Here is an 18,071-nt window from a genome sequence, read left to right on the forward strand (position 1 = left end):
ATAACTGATACTGTGTAGGGATGGAACGATTAATTGGATTAATTGTGATTAATTGGATTATTGAAGTAATTGTCAAATAATTTAGCAATTGATTAATCGTTAATTGGAGTATACAAACTCTTAAAAAAAATTTGTTTGCCAAAAGAAAAACGTATTCAGAGCAGTAATTATGCAAAAATTATACAAAAAACACATAAATATTGTTTTTAAGATGAAAAACTTTTTTCTGTAAATATGTTTTAGCTAGAACTCAGTCTGAGCTTCGAACCTTGTGAAATTTCCCATACTAAAGACTTTTTAGTATCAATTATTAATCGGTTAATTAAAAAATGTATGACTTTCTCTACACTGTGTTGATGTTAAGTCAAGCAGAAAGAACTGAACTATTTCACTTGTATTTTTTTAAGCTCCTTTAGCTACAAATAATCAAGCATTTACCAACGGAATGTTACAGAATGGTTACATTTTAGGCAATTAAATGTTTATTTTCTTACTTAAAAAAACAAATCAAATTATTTATTTGCATCTTTTAATGCATTTCTATTATTAAGCTTAAAGGATTAAAGGAAAAATCTGCAAAATGTTCAGATTTTTTTTATCCCATTAATCGTCAGAATAATCAAGAGAATAATGAATTACAATTTAATGAAAAAACAAATAAAAGAGCTAAATTCTGCTTTTTTTAAGCCAAGTTATTAAGAGCTTCTGTGAAAGTTGCAGATCCTTGCTGTGGCTGATTATTTGTCTTTCTTACGAGGAAATTGAGGAAGAAATTTTGTTTTTTGTTGATCTTAATATTTTTAGATTTGGTTTCTGGTACATAGTAAAGCCATAGATGGTCCAGATCTTTTCTATTTTTCTAAATTTCTATTTTTCCTGAGAAATTTGAGCTTGGAGTTGTTTTTCCCTTCGGTTTACCAGGAGATCAGTCGGATTTGGGTTACAACTCTCTGTCGAAGGAGGAAGTTCGGAGAGGCGACGCCGCTCCCCCCGACAAAGACGAGAAGAAGGAGAGCGACTGCAGCTCCTGTCAGTAGTTCATCTGATGCAACTCTCTCAAACTAAAACATGATCCTTCCTCTCCTCCAGAGAGTTTTAATGTTTTTTTAATCCTCCGATCCGACTCTGGTTTTCCCGTGTTCAGTATCAGAGACTGAAAGCGGAAAGGGCAGCAAGGACTGCCTGCCTCAACTGGACCTGGAGATCGGCTCTTCCTTCAGGCCTCGGGGAATCGTTCGGAGCAGCTATCCGTACGGGGATTCTGCCCGGAAACCCAGGAGCTCCACCAGCGCAGGTAACTCCGTTTGATTATTTCAATTTGCAACACTTAGAAAAGGAAGAAAGAAGCTCTTGAATTCAGGATACAAAACTGAGATCACTGATGTGTGCAGACATTTTGTTTCTGCACACCTCTAACAAACATTATTTCATTTCACTCTCTTTGATTTTTGTAGTTTCTTCCTTTTTGAGGTGTTTTTATGCGCAGTTACAAAATAGAGGCCAATTTTTTCTACTTTCAAAATCAATTTTTGGAACATTTTCAATAAATTTTGAAGGAGTTTTCCGGTATAGTCCGATAGACTCGATTCGATTTGGCAAGTTTCAACATTTGTTGAATAAAATTTTCAGCTGCTGCGGTTCTTTTTCACACTGCACTGTGTCAAACCAACCAAACTAATTGAGAAGCCTGTTCTCCTCCTGGCCTGTGGGGGCGCTGCACCAAGAACCACTGAAGGAAACAACACAAAAGCCTCAGAAGAAGACAGAGTGCAACTTTCTTCTTATAAAATGTGAACAAAAAGGACATGGCATCTAATTTTAGCAGTTGAAGAATTTATTTTTTGACTTTGGTGAAAGACCAAGAGCTATTTCTTCCACTAGCGCTAGCACGTTTGCTTTGGTTGTATTTACCCAGAATTCTCTGCTCTGCATTCCACTTCCTGTTTTGGAGCGGCCTCCAGTCCACTTGGTGTTTACAACAGAGTTCACTTCAACAGAACTAAAATCTAAATTTGTTGGCGGACCACAAGTTTATAGGTGCTTTTTTTGGTGAGCATGAGAGCATTCACACCTGTTTAGTCCACTTTATCAAACTGCAGTTTGTTTGTCTAGAAAGTCCGGTTCCTTTGTGGCGCCACCGGCCTCGGCATGAGTCAGGCAGAGACCGACCCTGATGAAATCACCGGACTGCTGGGAGCCGACCCCAAGATGCTGTCCGGTACCAACTACAGCCAGAAGCGTCACTTAGGAGGCTTTATCACAAAGAGGAAGAGGAGGAGGAGGAACAAAGTTACAGTGATGAAGATAAGACTCCCCAACTGGACCAGAGTTCAGTAGCCAAACCTCGGGCTTGGTTTGGTTGAAGTGATGTCTGTTGTGGTTTGAATGCAAATGTGAATGTTAAGTGGAGTGGAGACTGCTCCAAAACATGAAGTGGACTACAGAGCAGAATTCTGGGTAAATACAACCAAAACAAACGAGAGAGAGTAGCGCTAGAGAGGGAATTTGCTTGTGGTCTTTATCCAAAGACAAACGAGAAATCCTACAACCGCTAAAGTCTGATGCCACTCCACTTTTATTTAAATATCTTGAAGAAGGAAGTTGCCCTCAGTGTCTTCTTCAGAGATTTTTGTCCAATTTCCTGCCGTGGTTTGTTGGTGCATCGCCTCCACAGGCGAGGAGGGGGCACTGCACTGAGGAGGGGCACTGTGTAAAATCGTTTTGCACAGTGAGGTAAAAGGAAACGCAGCAGCTGAAAATGTAACAAATGCTGCAACTTTGGTCCACCATGAATTGAATTTGAATATTTTTTTAAAATTTAGTCGTATCATAACTCTGTCAGCTTCAGCAGCTCTTTTCCTCCTGCTGTCTGCCAGGCCACATCGCTGGTCTCCTCTTCACCACGTCTCTGGATGAGATCGGCGAGGTTCACGCCAACAGCCTGCTGCGGCGACACCGCAGCGCCCTGGAGGAGGTAGCGGGTAGCTCCGGCAGCGGCGCCACTCTGGACTGGCAGACGGCGCGGGTCCGCCGTGTGAGTGGCGACACGACGGGCAGCGGCGGCAGCGGCGCCACCGTCCTCGGCCTCGGCATGAGTCAGGCGGAGACCGACCCTGATAAAATCGCCGGACTGCTGGGCGCCGACGCCAAGATCCTGTCCGGTACCAACTACAGCCAGAAGCGTAACTTAGGATGCTTTAATCACAAAGAGGAAGAGGAGGACGAGGAACAAAGCTACAGTGATGAAGATAAGAGTAACACGGAAGCCATTTTTGATTTTGAGGATCTGGACTTGGAGAAGCCGTCTCTGGGAGTCAGACATGTGAAAAAGCCCGTTGAGCGCAGCGCAAGCTACGGTGGCATGAGCTCGGCGGCGCCCAGAGGAGCCGTGACTCGAACCGGCATCGAAACGGGCTTCGACCCGCTCTCCCTGATGGCCGCCGAGTCGCAGAGCGCCGCGTACCCGGATGGTGAGGAGCCCAGAGCGCCGGGCGCCCGCCGTAATCTGGCCCGGGAGATCGAGCTGTACATGAGCCACCTGGACACGCCGCTGAGCAGCCGCACGTCCAGCTCCGAGCTGCAGGGCCCGGCCAGCCCGCTGCTGCTCCACCCCCACGCCGCCGCCGCTTTCCGGAGGTCCAGCTTGCCCCACGCTGCTCCACTCAGGACCAGCGCAATGCCACGCTCACGCACCTTCCACCAGGCGTCGCCGGCCCGACCCGCGTCCCGCCAGCGGTTGATGTCGTCGCCGTCGGGCCGCAGCTCCAGCACCAGCCCCAGCCTCAGTCCCTTCAGGGAGCGCCTGGCCTCGCCGTCCTCCTCCGTCTTCGCCCTGGATGCTCTGCTCACCCCGACGCTGGACGTCTTCAAGACCAGCGTGGTTTCTGCTGGGAAGGGCGTGGCGGAGCGGGCCAGCCGCTGGTACTCACGTTTCGCCACGTCCAACACACCAACCAAGGTACAGAATCTCATAAAATCAGCTTCATCAGAATCAGACCTTCATCAAACCCTTAAAGAATTTCAGCTTTGTGTCTGATTGGCTGAAGCTGCTGGAGATCTGCTGCCACCTGCTGGCCGGAAGGATCAGGTCACTGCACATTAAAATCATCATCTGTTCATTCATTCATCCATCTGTTCATCCATTTATTTATTCATCCATCCTTTCCATGTTTAGTGATTATAGGTTAAAACCAGTAAAGCAGACTGGGACTGATGGTCTCCGTGGTGGTTTGTTCTGTGAACCTGAAGGCATCAGAAAGTCTGCGGCTATAAAATGGAGCGAGAAAGAGACATTTGATCCATCTCTACATCTCTCTCTCGCTCCGTCTCTCTGTTTTTCTCTCCATCCAGGACGGCTCCAGCGACCATCTGAGCGTTTCCTCCCTCAGCATCGGCGATCCAGACGGCTCCATCCAGGACGAAGCGGAGTACGAGGAGACGGAGCAGCTCGGCGTCTCCCCTCAGAAAAACGGTCCCTCCTGTCCCCGCAGGAGTCCCGTCCACAGCCGGGTGGACAGTCCCACTGCAGGACGCAGCCTGGGCAGACCCACGTCTCTTCCTCCTGGTGAGAACTTCCTCTACCTCCGTCTGGATGCTGATCCGAAATGAAAACGGACTCAGACCCTGACAGGTTGTCCCGTGTCTCCAGGTTGTCCTCTGTCTCTGCCCGGGTTCTCTCTGCCGGACAAGTCCGACCTCGGATCGTCACGCTGCACCAGCAACACCAGCATCTTCAACAACTACGCCATGGAGGTAAAACACACAGAGTAGAAATAAAACATATTTTTACTCAAGTAAAAGTATCCAAGAAATTATTCAGCTAAGAGTAAAAACGTATGTGGTAAAAAGTCTATTCAAGTACTGAGTAATTGATCAAAGTATCAATCATTTAATATTTAAAGATTACATCATCAGATTGATGAATAAGGTTAAGTGGAAATTTTGGTATTTTAAGGACCAAAATGACAATAATTCACAAAGTAACACAATCTGACAAAAGAAAATGTTTTCATGTCAGTTTCGTTTGATAAAAACTGCAGGTGTGCGTCTGGTGAATGTTTGGTTAAAACATGTTTGTTTCTCATTCAGTGGTTAGAAAATCCAGAAATATTACTCAAGTTATACTAGAAATACTTCATAATAAAATTACTGCAGTAAAGGTAGAAAGTGCAGCGCAGTAAAAACACTATTTCTTTTTTCTCTCTGCAGCTGCTGATCTCCAGCTGCTCTCGCTGTAAAACCTGCGACTGCCTGGTTTACGACGAGGAGATCATGGCTGGATGGACGGCCGACGACTCCAACCTCAACACCACCTGCCCCTTCTGCGGAAACCCCTTCCTGCCGTTCCTCAACGTGGAGATCCGGGACATGAGGGGACCCGGGAGGTGAACTACCACACTTACTAGCAGGGATCCTTCTCCTCTTTTTGTGAAAATTACGTCGTTTTCCAGACTCAGAGTTTCATGGTTTCCATTTTAGAATGAACAGAAAAGTTTACTTTGAATTTATGACCATAAACAGAAGCAGGGAAGGCAGGAGTGGAGAACTGAAAGAGGTTGGGAAGGTCGAAGAAAGAAAGTAAAAAAATAAGATGAGGTGGAGTAATAAAGTGGGATGGAGGTGAAGTAAAGAAGCATAAATAAAAAGAAGGAAGGTTGGAAAGAAGTGGAAAATGTTGGAATGTATTTGTTTTATAGGTTTAATTGTTGACGATTTTTCCAAATCAAGTATTAAGTGAAGATTTTCAACATTTAATGATAAAATGTTGAAAAATACTTGATTTTTCCAAATCAAGTATTAAGTGAAGATTTTCAACATTTAATGATAAAATCTACCAGAATATTCACTGTTATGCAGTTTTATCTTGACCATTTAGATGTAAAGGATGAGTCCATGCAGTATGTCCTGTTTCAGGCTCTTTCTGAAGGGCAGCCCGTCCATGGATGACGCCATGACCTCATCGTACTCCGCCTCCACGGGTCTGGACACGGGGACGTCCACGTTGTCCACGCCGTGTCCCACCACAGCCGTGTTCCCTCCCTCACCCACAGCAGCCGCAAAGGAAACTCCTGGGAGGTACATCCCTGATTCATCCATGTATTTATGCTTAAACTAAATATTTTCAAACTTCAAGTTAAATCCCCCAAAAAAAGCTGAAACGAAATCAGACTTACAGATTTTAAGAAACAGAACTAGAAAAGCACAAAGAAAGAAGGTGCTTAAAACCACACAAGACAAAGAAAATCCCTCTCGCATCAAAAGCATTTTTAGTTTAAACCTATAATGCAAAATTCACATTTTGCCTGTTTTTATTCTTCCATTTGGGTTTCAACTGCTTCTACAAACAACCCAATGCTTAAAAAGACTTCCAGTAATGAGTTAATGTTTTCTGGTGTCTGGAAAATGAGCTGTTTCAAAAACCTCCTGATTATTTATGGGGACTGTGTTACCTAGCAATGCCAGCCAATCATAGCCCGTTACCTAGCAACGGTTAACCCTACAATGGCTGCTGGAAAAGACAAAAGTTTTGTTGTTGATTTACCATCCAGAAACCACTTGCTGCACTCTTGTTGATTGTGCATAAGGCTCCACTCATGCTTTTCAAAGATGTAAGGTTATACAATTACACATCTGTTGGCAGCCATTTTCCTTGTTCATGTGTAAACGTTGGGTTGGGGGCGTGGCCAGCAGCAGATTATTTGGGTTTAAAGGGACAAAATATACAGAACTGAGCAAACTAAAATCTCAATATCTAAGAATAATTCTGTGTGAAAAATGTGATGAATATGTTTTGAATAGGCCACAGATTTGTACTAACCTGTTCAAGGATCCATATTAGATCACCTTTAAACCAGTGGACTCATGCTGGCTGTTGCAGTGTTGATTTTTTTCTGGATTTGTTGCGTCTCCTCAGGACTCTGCCCAGCAGGGCTCAAGGCATCAACATCCCCACAGAGCGCCGCCAGGGGGCGCTGTCCTCTGGCGGACCCATGACCCGCAGCGTCAGCGCCTTCGGCCCCATGGAGGAAGAGTCTCAGCTCAGCCACCACCTGCCGACGTCTGGCAGCCTGCCGAGCCATCTGAACGAAGCCGCGGTGCGCCTCAACAAATGATACGAGACAGAAACGGTTCAGACGAGAGCAGATCAGAGGATGCTGGGAGCAGCAGAAGAGTTTTATCAATGTTCACTGCAAAAACAGAAAATGTCATCAGGCGGTTTTGGTCTAGTTTCTAGTGCAAATATCTTAGTACACTTAGAATAAGACGAAACCAACATACAAGAAACTTTTAAGTTAATAATTTCTTAACATTGATGAAAAGGTTCTTTCTCTAGTTGCGTCACTTATAAATTTTTTTTCCTCATGTTGAAAGTGAAACATGAGGAATCTGGCAGTAGAACTACAACTTTGAACTGCCTTGTGGCTGAAATGTTTCCATACAAATAAACCTTAAATTCTAGGAGACAATTATCACTGGAACTGGAAGAGATTTAAAATATCAAAGATAAATAAACAAAACAACAAAACAGAAACAACAAATAAAATGAATTATGGAGATAAACCTTCAAAAAGAGGCTAGTTGAGACTAAAGCACCAAACCGAAGACTTTTGTCGTCTAGCTTTTGGTAGAAAGAGAGAAAAACAAAAAATAATGTAAATATAAATGATCAGAACTGTTCTTAAGTAAGAGCAGCACTACTTCAGCAGTAAAAGTGTTCATCCAAGAAATTACTCGAGTAAGAGTAAAAAAGCATTTGGTGAAACGTTTACTCAAGTACTGAGTAACTGATGAAATCATTTAATATTTAGAAATTACATCTTCATAGAAACCAAATTATAAAGTCAAGTGGAAATGTGGGTATTTTAAGAACAAAAATGACAAAAATTCATATAAATAATAAAAAAATAAGAGAATGAGGCAAAATATTTTTTTTTTCCAAATCAGTTTAACAAAACTTTAACAAAACTGCAGGTGTGTGTCTGTGTTTGGTGAATTTTTGGTTGAAACTTGTTTGTTTTTCATTCAGTAGGTTGAAAATTTAGAAAATTTACTGGAGTAAGAGGAGAAATACTTCATAATAAAATGACTCAAGTAAAAGTAAAAAGTACAGCATCGTAAAAATAATCCTAAAAGCTTTTTTTTTTTTTTTTTTTTTTTAAAGTTACTCAAGTAAAAGTAATCAGGTAAATGTAACTAGTTTCTACCCGCCTCAGGATATTATTGGGTTTGTTTTAATTTATCATTGGATTAATTGATTAATTGATTAACTGATTAATTGATTATTGCGATGAATCCCTGTAAATCCATCACCAGGACCCGCTCAGCATGGACTGGCAGCTCCACAACCCGGAGCCCGTGACGGTGCCGTACCTGAGCCCGCTGGTTCTGTGGAAGGAGCTGGAGAGTCTGCTGGAGAACGAGGGCGACCCGGTGATCGCCGAGGCCGACATGGTGGACCACCACCCCATCATCTACTGGAACCTGCTGTGGTACTTCCGGCGGCTGGACCTGCCCAGCAACCTGCCGGGCCTCATCCTCACCTCTGAGCACTGCAACAGAGACTCCCAGGTCCGAAACCTTTCCCCGCCTCCGTCTGGCTCCCAAAGACCCAGACAAGAGAGTAACTGAGTGTTTTTGTCCGTCGTCAGGTCCCTCGTCACTGGATGTCCGAGGACAGTAAACATGTTCTGATCCAGATCCTATGGGACAACCTGAAGCTGCATCAGGACCCGGTCCAGCCTCTGTACATCCTCTGGAACACATACAGTGAGTCACGACGCCAACGGGGACTTCTTTGGGTCAATAAGAAACTTCTCCCTGGATGTGGGGTAACCAGAGAGGGCAGAGAAATCATACTCAAATAAAAGAAGAAATAATTCAACATATTTTTACTCAAGTAAAAAAAGTATTTGGTAGAAGGTCTACTCAAATACTGAGTAACTGATCAAATTATCAATCATTTAATATTTAAAAATTACACCATCAGTCAGAGCAAAATAGAAAGTTAAGTGGAAATTTTGGTATTTTAAAGATTGAAATGACAATAATTCATATAAGTAACAAAAATAACAAAATCAAAACAAATATTTCCAAATCAGTTTCTGTCAATAAAAAACTAAAACTGCAGGTGCTTCTGTGTCTGGTGAGTTTTTGGTTAAAACATGTTTGTTTTTCATTCAGTGGGTATTTACTAAAGTGTAAAAAATGTTTAGGGTAGTAAAAATACTCAAAGTAAATTTTTTCTAAAACATTCTGAAAGTAAATGTAACTAGTTACAACCCAACTGTGATTCCATCCTGGCCCCTTCTGCTAAATGTCTACATTCTCCCACTAGCTGAGGTTATAACAAGAAATACGATTAGCTACCATAACTACGCAGACGATCCACATCCAGCACCGAACAGATGCTTAGAATAAAGCATGAATGAGCCACAACTTTCTCCAGCTGAACAGAAACACAATTCAGGTTATTATCTTTGGACCTTAAGCTTCAGTTATTACAGCTGGAAACTAGAAATCAGGATAAACTCTGACCTGAACCTTCAGAACCACGTAAAGATTGTTGCAAAGTCGGCCTTCTATCATCATCCAGGAGTTTATCTTTAGTCGCGTTGATTACTGCAACAGTGTCTTCACAGAGAGGAGACTTTAAGTCACTGAACGGCTTAGCACCACAATACATTAAAGATCTGCTGCTGTTGTCATCGCAACCTTTCAGACCGCTCAGGTCTTCTGGTTCTGGTTCTGCTCTGCATCCCCAGAACCAGAACCAAACATGGAGAAGCAGCATTCAGCATCTATGCATCACAAATCTGGAACAAACTTCCAGAAAACTGAGAAACAGCTGAAACACTGACTTCCTTTAAGTCTCGACTAAAAACCCACCTGGTTAGATTTGCTGTTGATTCACAATAATCAGGTCACCGATCAACATATTTGATTATTTTTATGATGGCATTTGACAAAATGTAATATTTAGTTCTTGTTTCATGATTTTGTGAAGCACTGCCTTGTTACTGAAACCTGCTACACAAATAAACCTGACGTGACTCTAATCCTGAACTCGGGTGAAACGGAACCTGGATCCAGGTGATAGAACGATTTCTGAAACTTCGGCAAATAAAGTTTATCTGGACGATTTAAACAGGAGTGGAGAGATTAACGGAGGAAGCGCTGCAGTGACTGCCGGTTAATCCTGCTCTCTTCTCTCCTTCCAGGGCTTAATTGCACTCTGTTGTTAGAGAGTGAGTTCTCCTGCTCGTCCTCCGCTCTGTTCTGTGTGCTTTGCTCCATGCGCTGCTGTGTTTTCTGTGCCGACTCGGCTTTTTCCTGTCGTAGTTTCAGTGTTTTGATGGTGAACCGTATTCCCTCTTCCTGCTTCTGTTTGCATCTCCTGTGACTGTCCGCTTCATTCGTCTCGTCGTTTTTCTGCAGCAGCATAACGATGGATGTCACTGTTGGTCTTTAGTGGGTTTTTAATGGGACGTTGGCTGATGTTTCATTAATTTTTCTGATTTAAAATGCAGTAAATTGGATGTTGACGGTAACATTTTTTCTTATTTTGTCAAAGTGCAGACAAAAACTCCCAACACTTTTCATTGGGTTTTCATGTTGTAGTCCAGACATTTGTAACTGGTAACCCTTTCCACTTTCCACAATGGCTCTTAACTTTGGATAAAATAATACAGAACCACCCAACCCTTTTAAATATATATATTGCACAATATTTTGTGTTATTTATATCAATAGCAACAGAAGTGACATAATATATACTTGTTTTGAGAATTTCTTAGAAAACTTCATTTTGCTGTAGTCAAAGTTGCACAAATATTTAATCATATTTTCATATTTATTCATACTGTAACAGACCCAAAAGTAGAGAAGATAGTATAAATAACTATTCTGACAGACATTAGTATGCATTTATAGTTGCGATAAATCCAAAAATTGTTTAAAATCACAAAATACTCATGGCTAATGGATATAACAAATGGGGGTTTTAACTGTTTTTCTACTTCTTATGGAATAATTACAATACATTTCCACAACAGAATTACACTTAAAACTATAAGAAATAATTTTGTCATTATCTTGATTTTTTTTTTTTTTTTTTGTAAATAAAAATGTTGTGGAATATTTTTTTCCTTCTATATTTTAGAAACCTACAAATTGAAGTTAAATTATGGTCAGATGATAGACAATTATCAGAAATTAGACGTTTTCTTTTTTCCAAAAACTCATGTAACATTTGTGGTTCTAAAGTTTTATTTAGCTGAACTGAGAGTAAAAATGGTTTGCAAAGGTTGCAGACCTCTTTCACAAACAAACACACACACACACACAGAAAACATGTATGAATCAATCAATTTGCACACAATTTATCCATTTGCAATTATTTTGTCAATTAATGGTTTATCAGAATGAAATTAGTTCCAATCGTTTAATTACGGTAATTACTTCCGCTTGACCTACTTTCAGTGTTGTAGTTTGGCTGCCATCCTGCAGAGGGCGCCGCTGGTCACTTTCATTAGTGGAGCCGTCGATACAGAAATTAAAGATGGCGGTGAATTATCATAACAGAGAAGAGAAACGGTCCAAACAGAGTCCGGTGTGGGATGGCGAATGTTCTTGATGCTATTCTATTCAGAAATATAACCACTCGACTCGACAATATCCTTAAGCTTAATTTTAATAGCGCTTAATTCAGCCGAGCTGAATGACGGAGTTGCGTCAATTTCTCTGCGAGAAATTACCGATTTCATACAAAGATGAGAATGTACTGGAAGAGATAATGTAAAAACAAACAAACAAACTAACACGATAAAAAGTAAAAGGAAAAAGAAATGACGGCGTGAATTTTTCAGTCAGGTTTCCTGAGGCAGAAACCGTAAAGATGCATTGCTTCGAGTCAAACAGCCGTTATGCCATCTTCGTATGAAATCGACGTAACTGTGAAAAGGGTCTATCAGCTAGCAGGGATAAAGCAGAAAAACTAACAAACTAAAAAACAAAAGACATGACGCCGATAAGCACGGTAGAGTCTGAGGGCTGTGTATGTTTAATAATGTGAGAAAAACAAAATTTTCTATTTACTCAATACAAATATATTGAAGGGCTTTGGGAAAAATTTACCCAAGTAACTGATCAAATTGTTAATAATTTGATATTTGAAAATAACATAATCAGTCTTACCTAAACATAAAGTTATGTGTACATTTTGGACAAATTATGGACGAAAATGACAATAATTAATATAAGTAAGAAAAAATACGGTAACAAAATCAGGCAAAGGAAAAATTTTCCAAATTGGTTCCTATCAATAAAAACTAATGAAACTTTAACAAAGCTGCAGGTGTGTGTCTGTGTCTGGTGAATTTTTGGTTAAAACGCTTTTGTTTTTCATTCAGTGGGTAGAAAATCCAGACATTTTACTCAAGTAATAGAAGAGACACATCAAAATAAAATTATTTTAGTAAAAGTAAAATATGCGGCGTAGTAAAAAAACTTTTTTTTTCAAAAATGTTCCTCAAATGTAATTGAGTAAATGTAACTAGTTACTACAGCAAGAAGCTCCTGATTTCTTTTTTTTTCTCTTTGTCTCTGTGTAGACGTGGGCTACCCTCTGTCCCGGCCGGTCCCGGATGAGGAGAAGATTCTGACGGACGAGCTGCTGCAGGGCGTGGTGCGCAGCATCCAGAGGAACGACGTCGGCCGGCCGATGGCGCAGCTGCTGCAGCTGCTGGACCGGATGCTGGGTGTCAAACGCCAAAGGTCACTGTCGGGCAAGCCGCTGGACTCCAGTGATGCTGTAACATTATGAATGATGGGTTTTGTTTTGGTTTGTCAGGAGTTTGTACAGAGACATCCTCTTCCTGTCCCTGGTGGCGCTGGGAAAAGATAACATCGATATCGGTGAGTCAGAGTTTAACCTTCAGTTTGTTTCAGTCTCTGAGCTAAACATTAAATTCATCCTGTTTTTGATGGACTCATTAACTGATCCAGATTATCTGGGTAGATTTTCCAAAGAGCCAATAATCAATAGTTAGAATTTGCCAATTGATTCATGATGATCAAAACAATTCAATGAAAGATCTCTGATTAAATTATTAAAATGGAATCCATCAAAAATCCAAACAGTATTCAATTATTGATATTTAATTTAATTTAATTTCATCTATCAATCTGTTCATCCATCCATCCATATATTCATTCATTCATTACTAATTTAATTGTTTTTCCTGCCAGACGCCTTCGATCGTGAGTACAAGCTGGCGTACGACCGCCTGCTGCCCCCGCTGGTCAGGCTGACCCATAACTGTGACCGTCCTCCGGGCGCCGGCGTCATGGAGTGCCGCCGGACGTTCGGAGAGCCTTACCTGTGAGTCGCTCACCTTCACCTCCTCCTCTTCCTCACCGCTTCACCTCCAGCTCAGGAACCCGCAGCAGGACTGGACCGTCACCGTGGTAACGCTCGGCTTCGTCCAGCACCTCGCCTTGTTTCTGTTAAAATCCAACCAAAATACACAGAAAAAAAACCCTGTAAATAAGCGCCGGTTTTTAATCCAGCATTTATATTGTGTAATCATAAATCACATGGAGACTAACTGCAGCAATATTTTAACTTGAATTCTATTTGTACAAAGTTAGCTTTATTTATTGCGTCCTGTTGCAACTCACCGCTCTCGCCTGCAGACTGAAGGAAACCCGCTTCGTGTTGCATCAAAACACCAAAAAATAAAAATAACTAAAAGCCACGTTCACCAAGCAGCTGTTTTAAAAACGATTTCATGCCTAACATCGACATAAATGTTTCATTCAGTGACATTTAATGTGCTTCTCTGCTTTATGCAGAAGAGACCTAGCAAACCGGCCGCTCCACTTGATGAGAGAGGAGCACTAAATCTAGATTTGTCTTTCATATATAACTTGAAATGTTCCCATAATAATCAGGCGATGTCTCTGTTTCTGTTTGGTTTGTTTTAAAACTTTTTTTCCAATATTTTTTTTGTCAATCGCCTTCTGAACGGAGCGTCATCGTCAGGAATCCTCTGGTTTTTCTGGTTTTCAAAGTTCTCAAGTCCAGAGTTTAAATATAAAATCTGGAAGTACAACACAAACATTGTGATATACTGCAAGAACAAAATATTACCAAGTATTGTTGTCTCTGTTTTTTTCCAAACATCTTATTATACTCGAAAGGAGAGAAAACTACGTTTTAGTAAAGCATAAGAGTCAAAACTACTTTCTAAAAGCTCAACAAACTCTTGATTTTCAGCAAGAGTTAATTATTAAAATTTGCATCCAAATTGTAATTTCTCAAAGAATATTTTGCTCTACAGTTATATTTCCAATATTATATTTCCAATATTTTCTGTCATTTTTACAAAAATGTAAAACTGACTGACACTAAAATTCACATCTGAAATTAAATATTTTAGATTTTATTTAAAGCTGCTTTAATTATGTACGTGGAATTAAAATGTTCTTTAAATCCTTTCAATTTTTTATTTAATTTGCAAATATTTTTAAAAGTTTGAATACTGCAAAAATAAAAAATCTGATTATTTTGTCCATCTTCTAGTGCAAATATCGTCACACACTTGAAATACGACAAAAAAAATTACAATTAATCAATTAAAGAAGTATTAGTTGGATTGGCAGATTATTTAATTTTAAAAAATGTTATGTTATAAGTGAAATAATCTACCAGTGGAACTTAATTCATATTAAGGAATTATTGACTTGAATCAAGCTGAAATGTTGCCTGTAATTTAGGTTTTGTCTTATTTCAAGTGTTGTAAGATAGTTACTCTAGAATCCAGATCAAAGACACTTTGTAATATTTGCTTTTACAGTGAATGAAGTCGAACGTTTTCAGGTTTCTCTCATCAGATTCTTCTAGATTGTGTGAGATCTTTGCTCATATTTAGAAAAAAAGACTAGTTTTCTCTAAATTCTCTGTCGCAGTTGCTAGAAAACATGAAATTTGCTCAAAATATATCAATGGCTAAAAAAATAAAGATCACTGCTAAGGCACGATGTTTAAATATTTCTGATACAGAACTTTCCTGATATTTTTACTTTAATGAAGTTGTAAACTAAATGAGATTCTGTTGAGAAGAACCAAACAAACTGGACTTGATCCTAACACCTTATCAGTGTTTTTATTTTATCTTATGTTTTTTAATGAACGGTACCGGTCCCACTTCTGGACCTGGAGTCACATAAATGTTTGTTTGTGGATTTGGTTGAAGGAGGACTCCCGAGTTTAAGCTTGAGGGTTTCATGAACGTCGACCAAATGTCGCAGAAGAGACCAAAACTGGAAAAAATAAACAAGATGCACTTTAATCCTACCAGAAAACAAATACCTGATGAACCGGGATTTCTGCTGCTTGAAAGAAAAAGTTTTTCCAGAACCAAGTCAATAAATGTTTGTAAAACAAAGAATTAAAAAATCACATTTTCTAGCAGCAGGTCCTTTTACCGGTGTAGAAGGTTGTGTACAGCTACTGGAACTGTAAATAAAATCATTTAACGCTCTCACTGTTGGCTTGTCTTTATTTTTCAAAGTAGAAGAAAAACCACTGAATATTAACATAATTGGTGAATCTTTTAGGAATTAAAATGTTTTGTCTTTTCTCAATTATTTTACTGATACAAGATTCTGTTTTAACAAGAAAAATATAACTTTAAGAATAAAACACTTATGCTAAAATTTATAAATATAAATCTGGCTTTAAATTTATCAGTCACTCTTCAAAATGCAGTAAAAAAGAAAAATAAATTTTTTCAGGCAAATCAAACCATCATAAAATAATTGCCTTTTTTATTATTTTTTTTGTTTACCAAAAAAAAAAATTTTCTTATTTATTTTTTTTTATCACTTTTGGCAAAAGATAACAGGCCATTATTTCAGGAAGGTGATGATATTTAATGCTGCCAGTGCAAAAAGTAAAAACTCACCTCATTGCTACATAATTTTTTACTGATATCTGTTCAAGTGCAATTTTAGTTTGTTCTAAAATTTAGTTTTGTGTTAAATTTAATAAATTATGATTCATTTCCATCCATTTCTTTTAAAGTGTTCGATTTTACCTTCACATACTCACCAAAAAATAAAAACCGATGAGTGTCAGTGTAGTGTTCTGCAGAGCACGTTTTAAAATAATCACATAAGAAACTGTAGAAATATTTGGTTTTGTCCTAAAAACACAAAGGTTTGTTGAGATTTAAACATGTTTCCAAAACTCACATTTGACCCATCAATATACCAGTCACTCTTAAAAAAAATAAATTTATTGCAGCATGGAATCACCATCTCACACTTTTTAAAATTTATCCATGTTTGCATCCATTTTGATAAAAAAAAAAAAAGACCAAAAACGGCGTTTAACACGAGAGTATCGGGACAAAGGGAAACCGCTTGGCTTTTTCCTCACAGCTACGACGATCTGACGCACAGGTAACAACACTTTTCTTCCTCTTACATCAAAACAGAAACAAACAGAAGTTAGAGGTCAGAAATACTGAACATTAAAACTCAGTGCACAGAGAATCTAAATGTTTTGCAGTGTGGAACAAATTAACAAAAAAGGTGCAAAAGTTCAAATTTATGGTGGGTTTTCTACAAATATTTGATTTTTTTGCATTGATAAATCCTAAAATTATTGGTCTGATCTCAAATGATTGTTGCAGAACCTGTACAATTTTTTAGCTCACTGTTAAAAGAAGCTTAACCATTAACTGTATTATTTTCTATTGGAGAAAATCCACATATATTCAAACTACTGCACTGTTTTTTTATTATTATTTTTTATTGTAGTTTCTTTTCATCTGGGTAAAAAAAAATACAACTCCAATAAACCACAATTCATGAAATTCCTCTAAATTATCTTGTTTTATTAATCTGAGGAGTCAGAATAAGCTAATTAAAATGCAAGAAGGAAACATTCTGCATCTCTTTTACCAATCAATTAACAAGTATGTGTAAATAAAAAACATTTTCTCCCATTTCAAATGCCAGACAAGGACAGGAAGTGGAATACTGCTACCTTGGAAGAAAATGAGGATCTGTAATTAGTAAAACTACATTTACTGACTGGAGTTTCCTTCTCTGCCGATGTAACTTTGCCTGTCTAACAGTAAATGAGCGCCATCTTGTGGTCGTTACTAGAAGTGTTGGTGCCACATATTTTACAAGCTGAGTTGTCGGATAAGGTGCGTCAAAAGTACCGTTTTTATTTTATATTTCTCTACATGTGCCACCCAAATTCCAACAAACATTTGATCCTGCTGCAGGTATATTCTGGCAGCTCTTTTTAGACGTTTGAGTTTTTATTGAACTAAATAGCAATAAAATGGCACCTGCAGTGTAGATAAAATACAGACTCTAGGAATCCAGCAGTAATTTAAGGCGCTATGTATGGGGTCAAAAACTAACGGCAATAATTCGTTATTTAGCTTGTCACGATAGAAAAAAGTCGGGTTTTAACTAAGCATTTATTTGGAAAGCTAAATATTTAGTTACTGCGCTAAATATTCGTAGTTTGAAACCCAAATTACAAATATTTACGTTTATCTTAGCTAAAAGTTTTAACTAATATGCTACTTCGTGTAGCAGTTACCGGAAGTGGGCTATCAAAATAAAAGTTCTGTTTTCCTAACACCCGCATGTGAGCTCGCGCCGTGTGACTCATTTCCTGAAGTCAGAACTGTCATTGAAATGGCTTGTCTTGTGTTTAAGGCGAGATGTTGCACGTGTCGAGAGGAAAAAGTAGGAAGTAACATGAACTACATTTAAGCGAGTCAGTCACGCCAGCAAAAGTTTAAGCATTTGAAAATCCCAGCTTTATTTTGGTAGTCCACTTCCGGCAATCGACAAGCCAATTAGCACCTTGCCTGCTATGGCTAATATTTAGAAATATTTACTATAACACCTATTATTGTGATATATGTTCTAGCTATTGTGATAGTTATAGCGAATAACTAATGCTTAGGAATATTTACATAGTTAGCTACATATTTTGCTTGCTAGTGTAATATGTAGCTGGAAGCTAAGAATTTAACCTC

At 39.2% G+C, this 18,071-nt stretch overlaps 1 protein-coding gene across 6 annotated transcripts in view; it reads left to right on the forward strand.

The window, feature by feature from the left end:
* Positions 1 to 15,546, forward strand: part of LOC122845316 (C-myc promoter-binding protein-like) — a 66,078-nt gene extending 50,532 nt beyond the window's left edge. For all 6 annotated transcript variants that reach the window (XM_044141523.1, XM_044141553.1, XM_044141531.1 and 3 more), the window contains 13 exons: positions 922 to 1,029; positions 1,145 to 1,294; positions 2,877 to 3,958; positions 4,351 to 4,564; positions 4,649 to 4,752; positions 5,209 to 5,384; positions 5,914 to 6,075; positions 6,914 to 7,094; positions 8,314 to 8,568; positions 8,649 to 8,766; positions 12,609 to 12,771; positions 12,848 to 12,912; positions 13,246 to 15,546. In XM_044141523.1, the coding sequence (XP_043997458.1) occupies positions 922 to 1,029; positions 1,145 to 1,294; positions 2,877 to 3,958; positions 4,351 to 4,564; positions 4,649 to 4,752; positions 5,209 to 5,384; positions 5,914 to 6,075; positions 6,914 to 7,094; positions 8,314 to 8,568; positions 8,649 to 8,766; positions 12,609 to 12,771; positions 12,848 to 12,912; positions 13,246 to 13,382 (2,915 nt within the window). In that variant the 3' untranslated portion in view covers positions 13,383 to 15,546. The remainder of the gene's footprint in view (positions 1 to 921; positions 1,030 to 1,144; positions 1,295 to 2,876; positions 3,959 to 4,350; positions 4,565 to 4,648; positions 4,753 to 5,208; positions 5,385 to 5,913; positions 6,076 to 6,913; positions 7,095 to 8,313; positions 8,569 to 8,648; positions 8,767 to 12,608; positions 12,772 to 12,847; positions 12,913 to 13,245) is intronic.
* The last annotated feature ends 2,525 nt before the right edge of the window (positions 15,547 to 18,071 follow it).

This window comes from Gambusia affinis, linkage group LG02 (assembly GCF_019740435.1).
Source record: "Gambusia affinis linkage group LG02, SWU_Gaff_1.0, whole genome shotgun sequence".
Lineage (NCBI taxonomy): Eukaryota > Metazoa > Chordata > Actinopteri > Cyprinodontiformes > Poeciliidae > Gambusia > Gambusia affinis.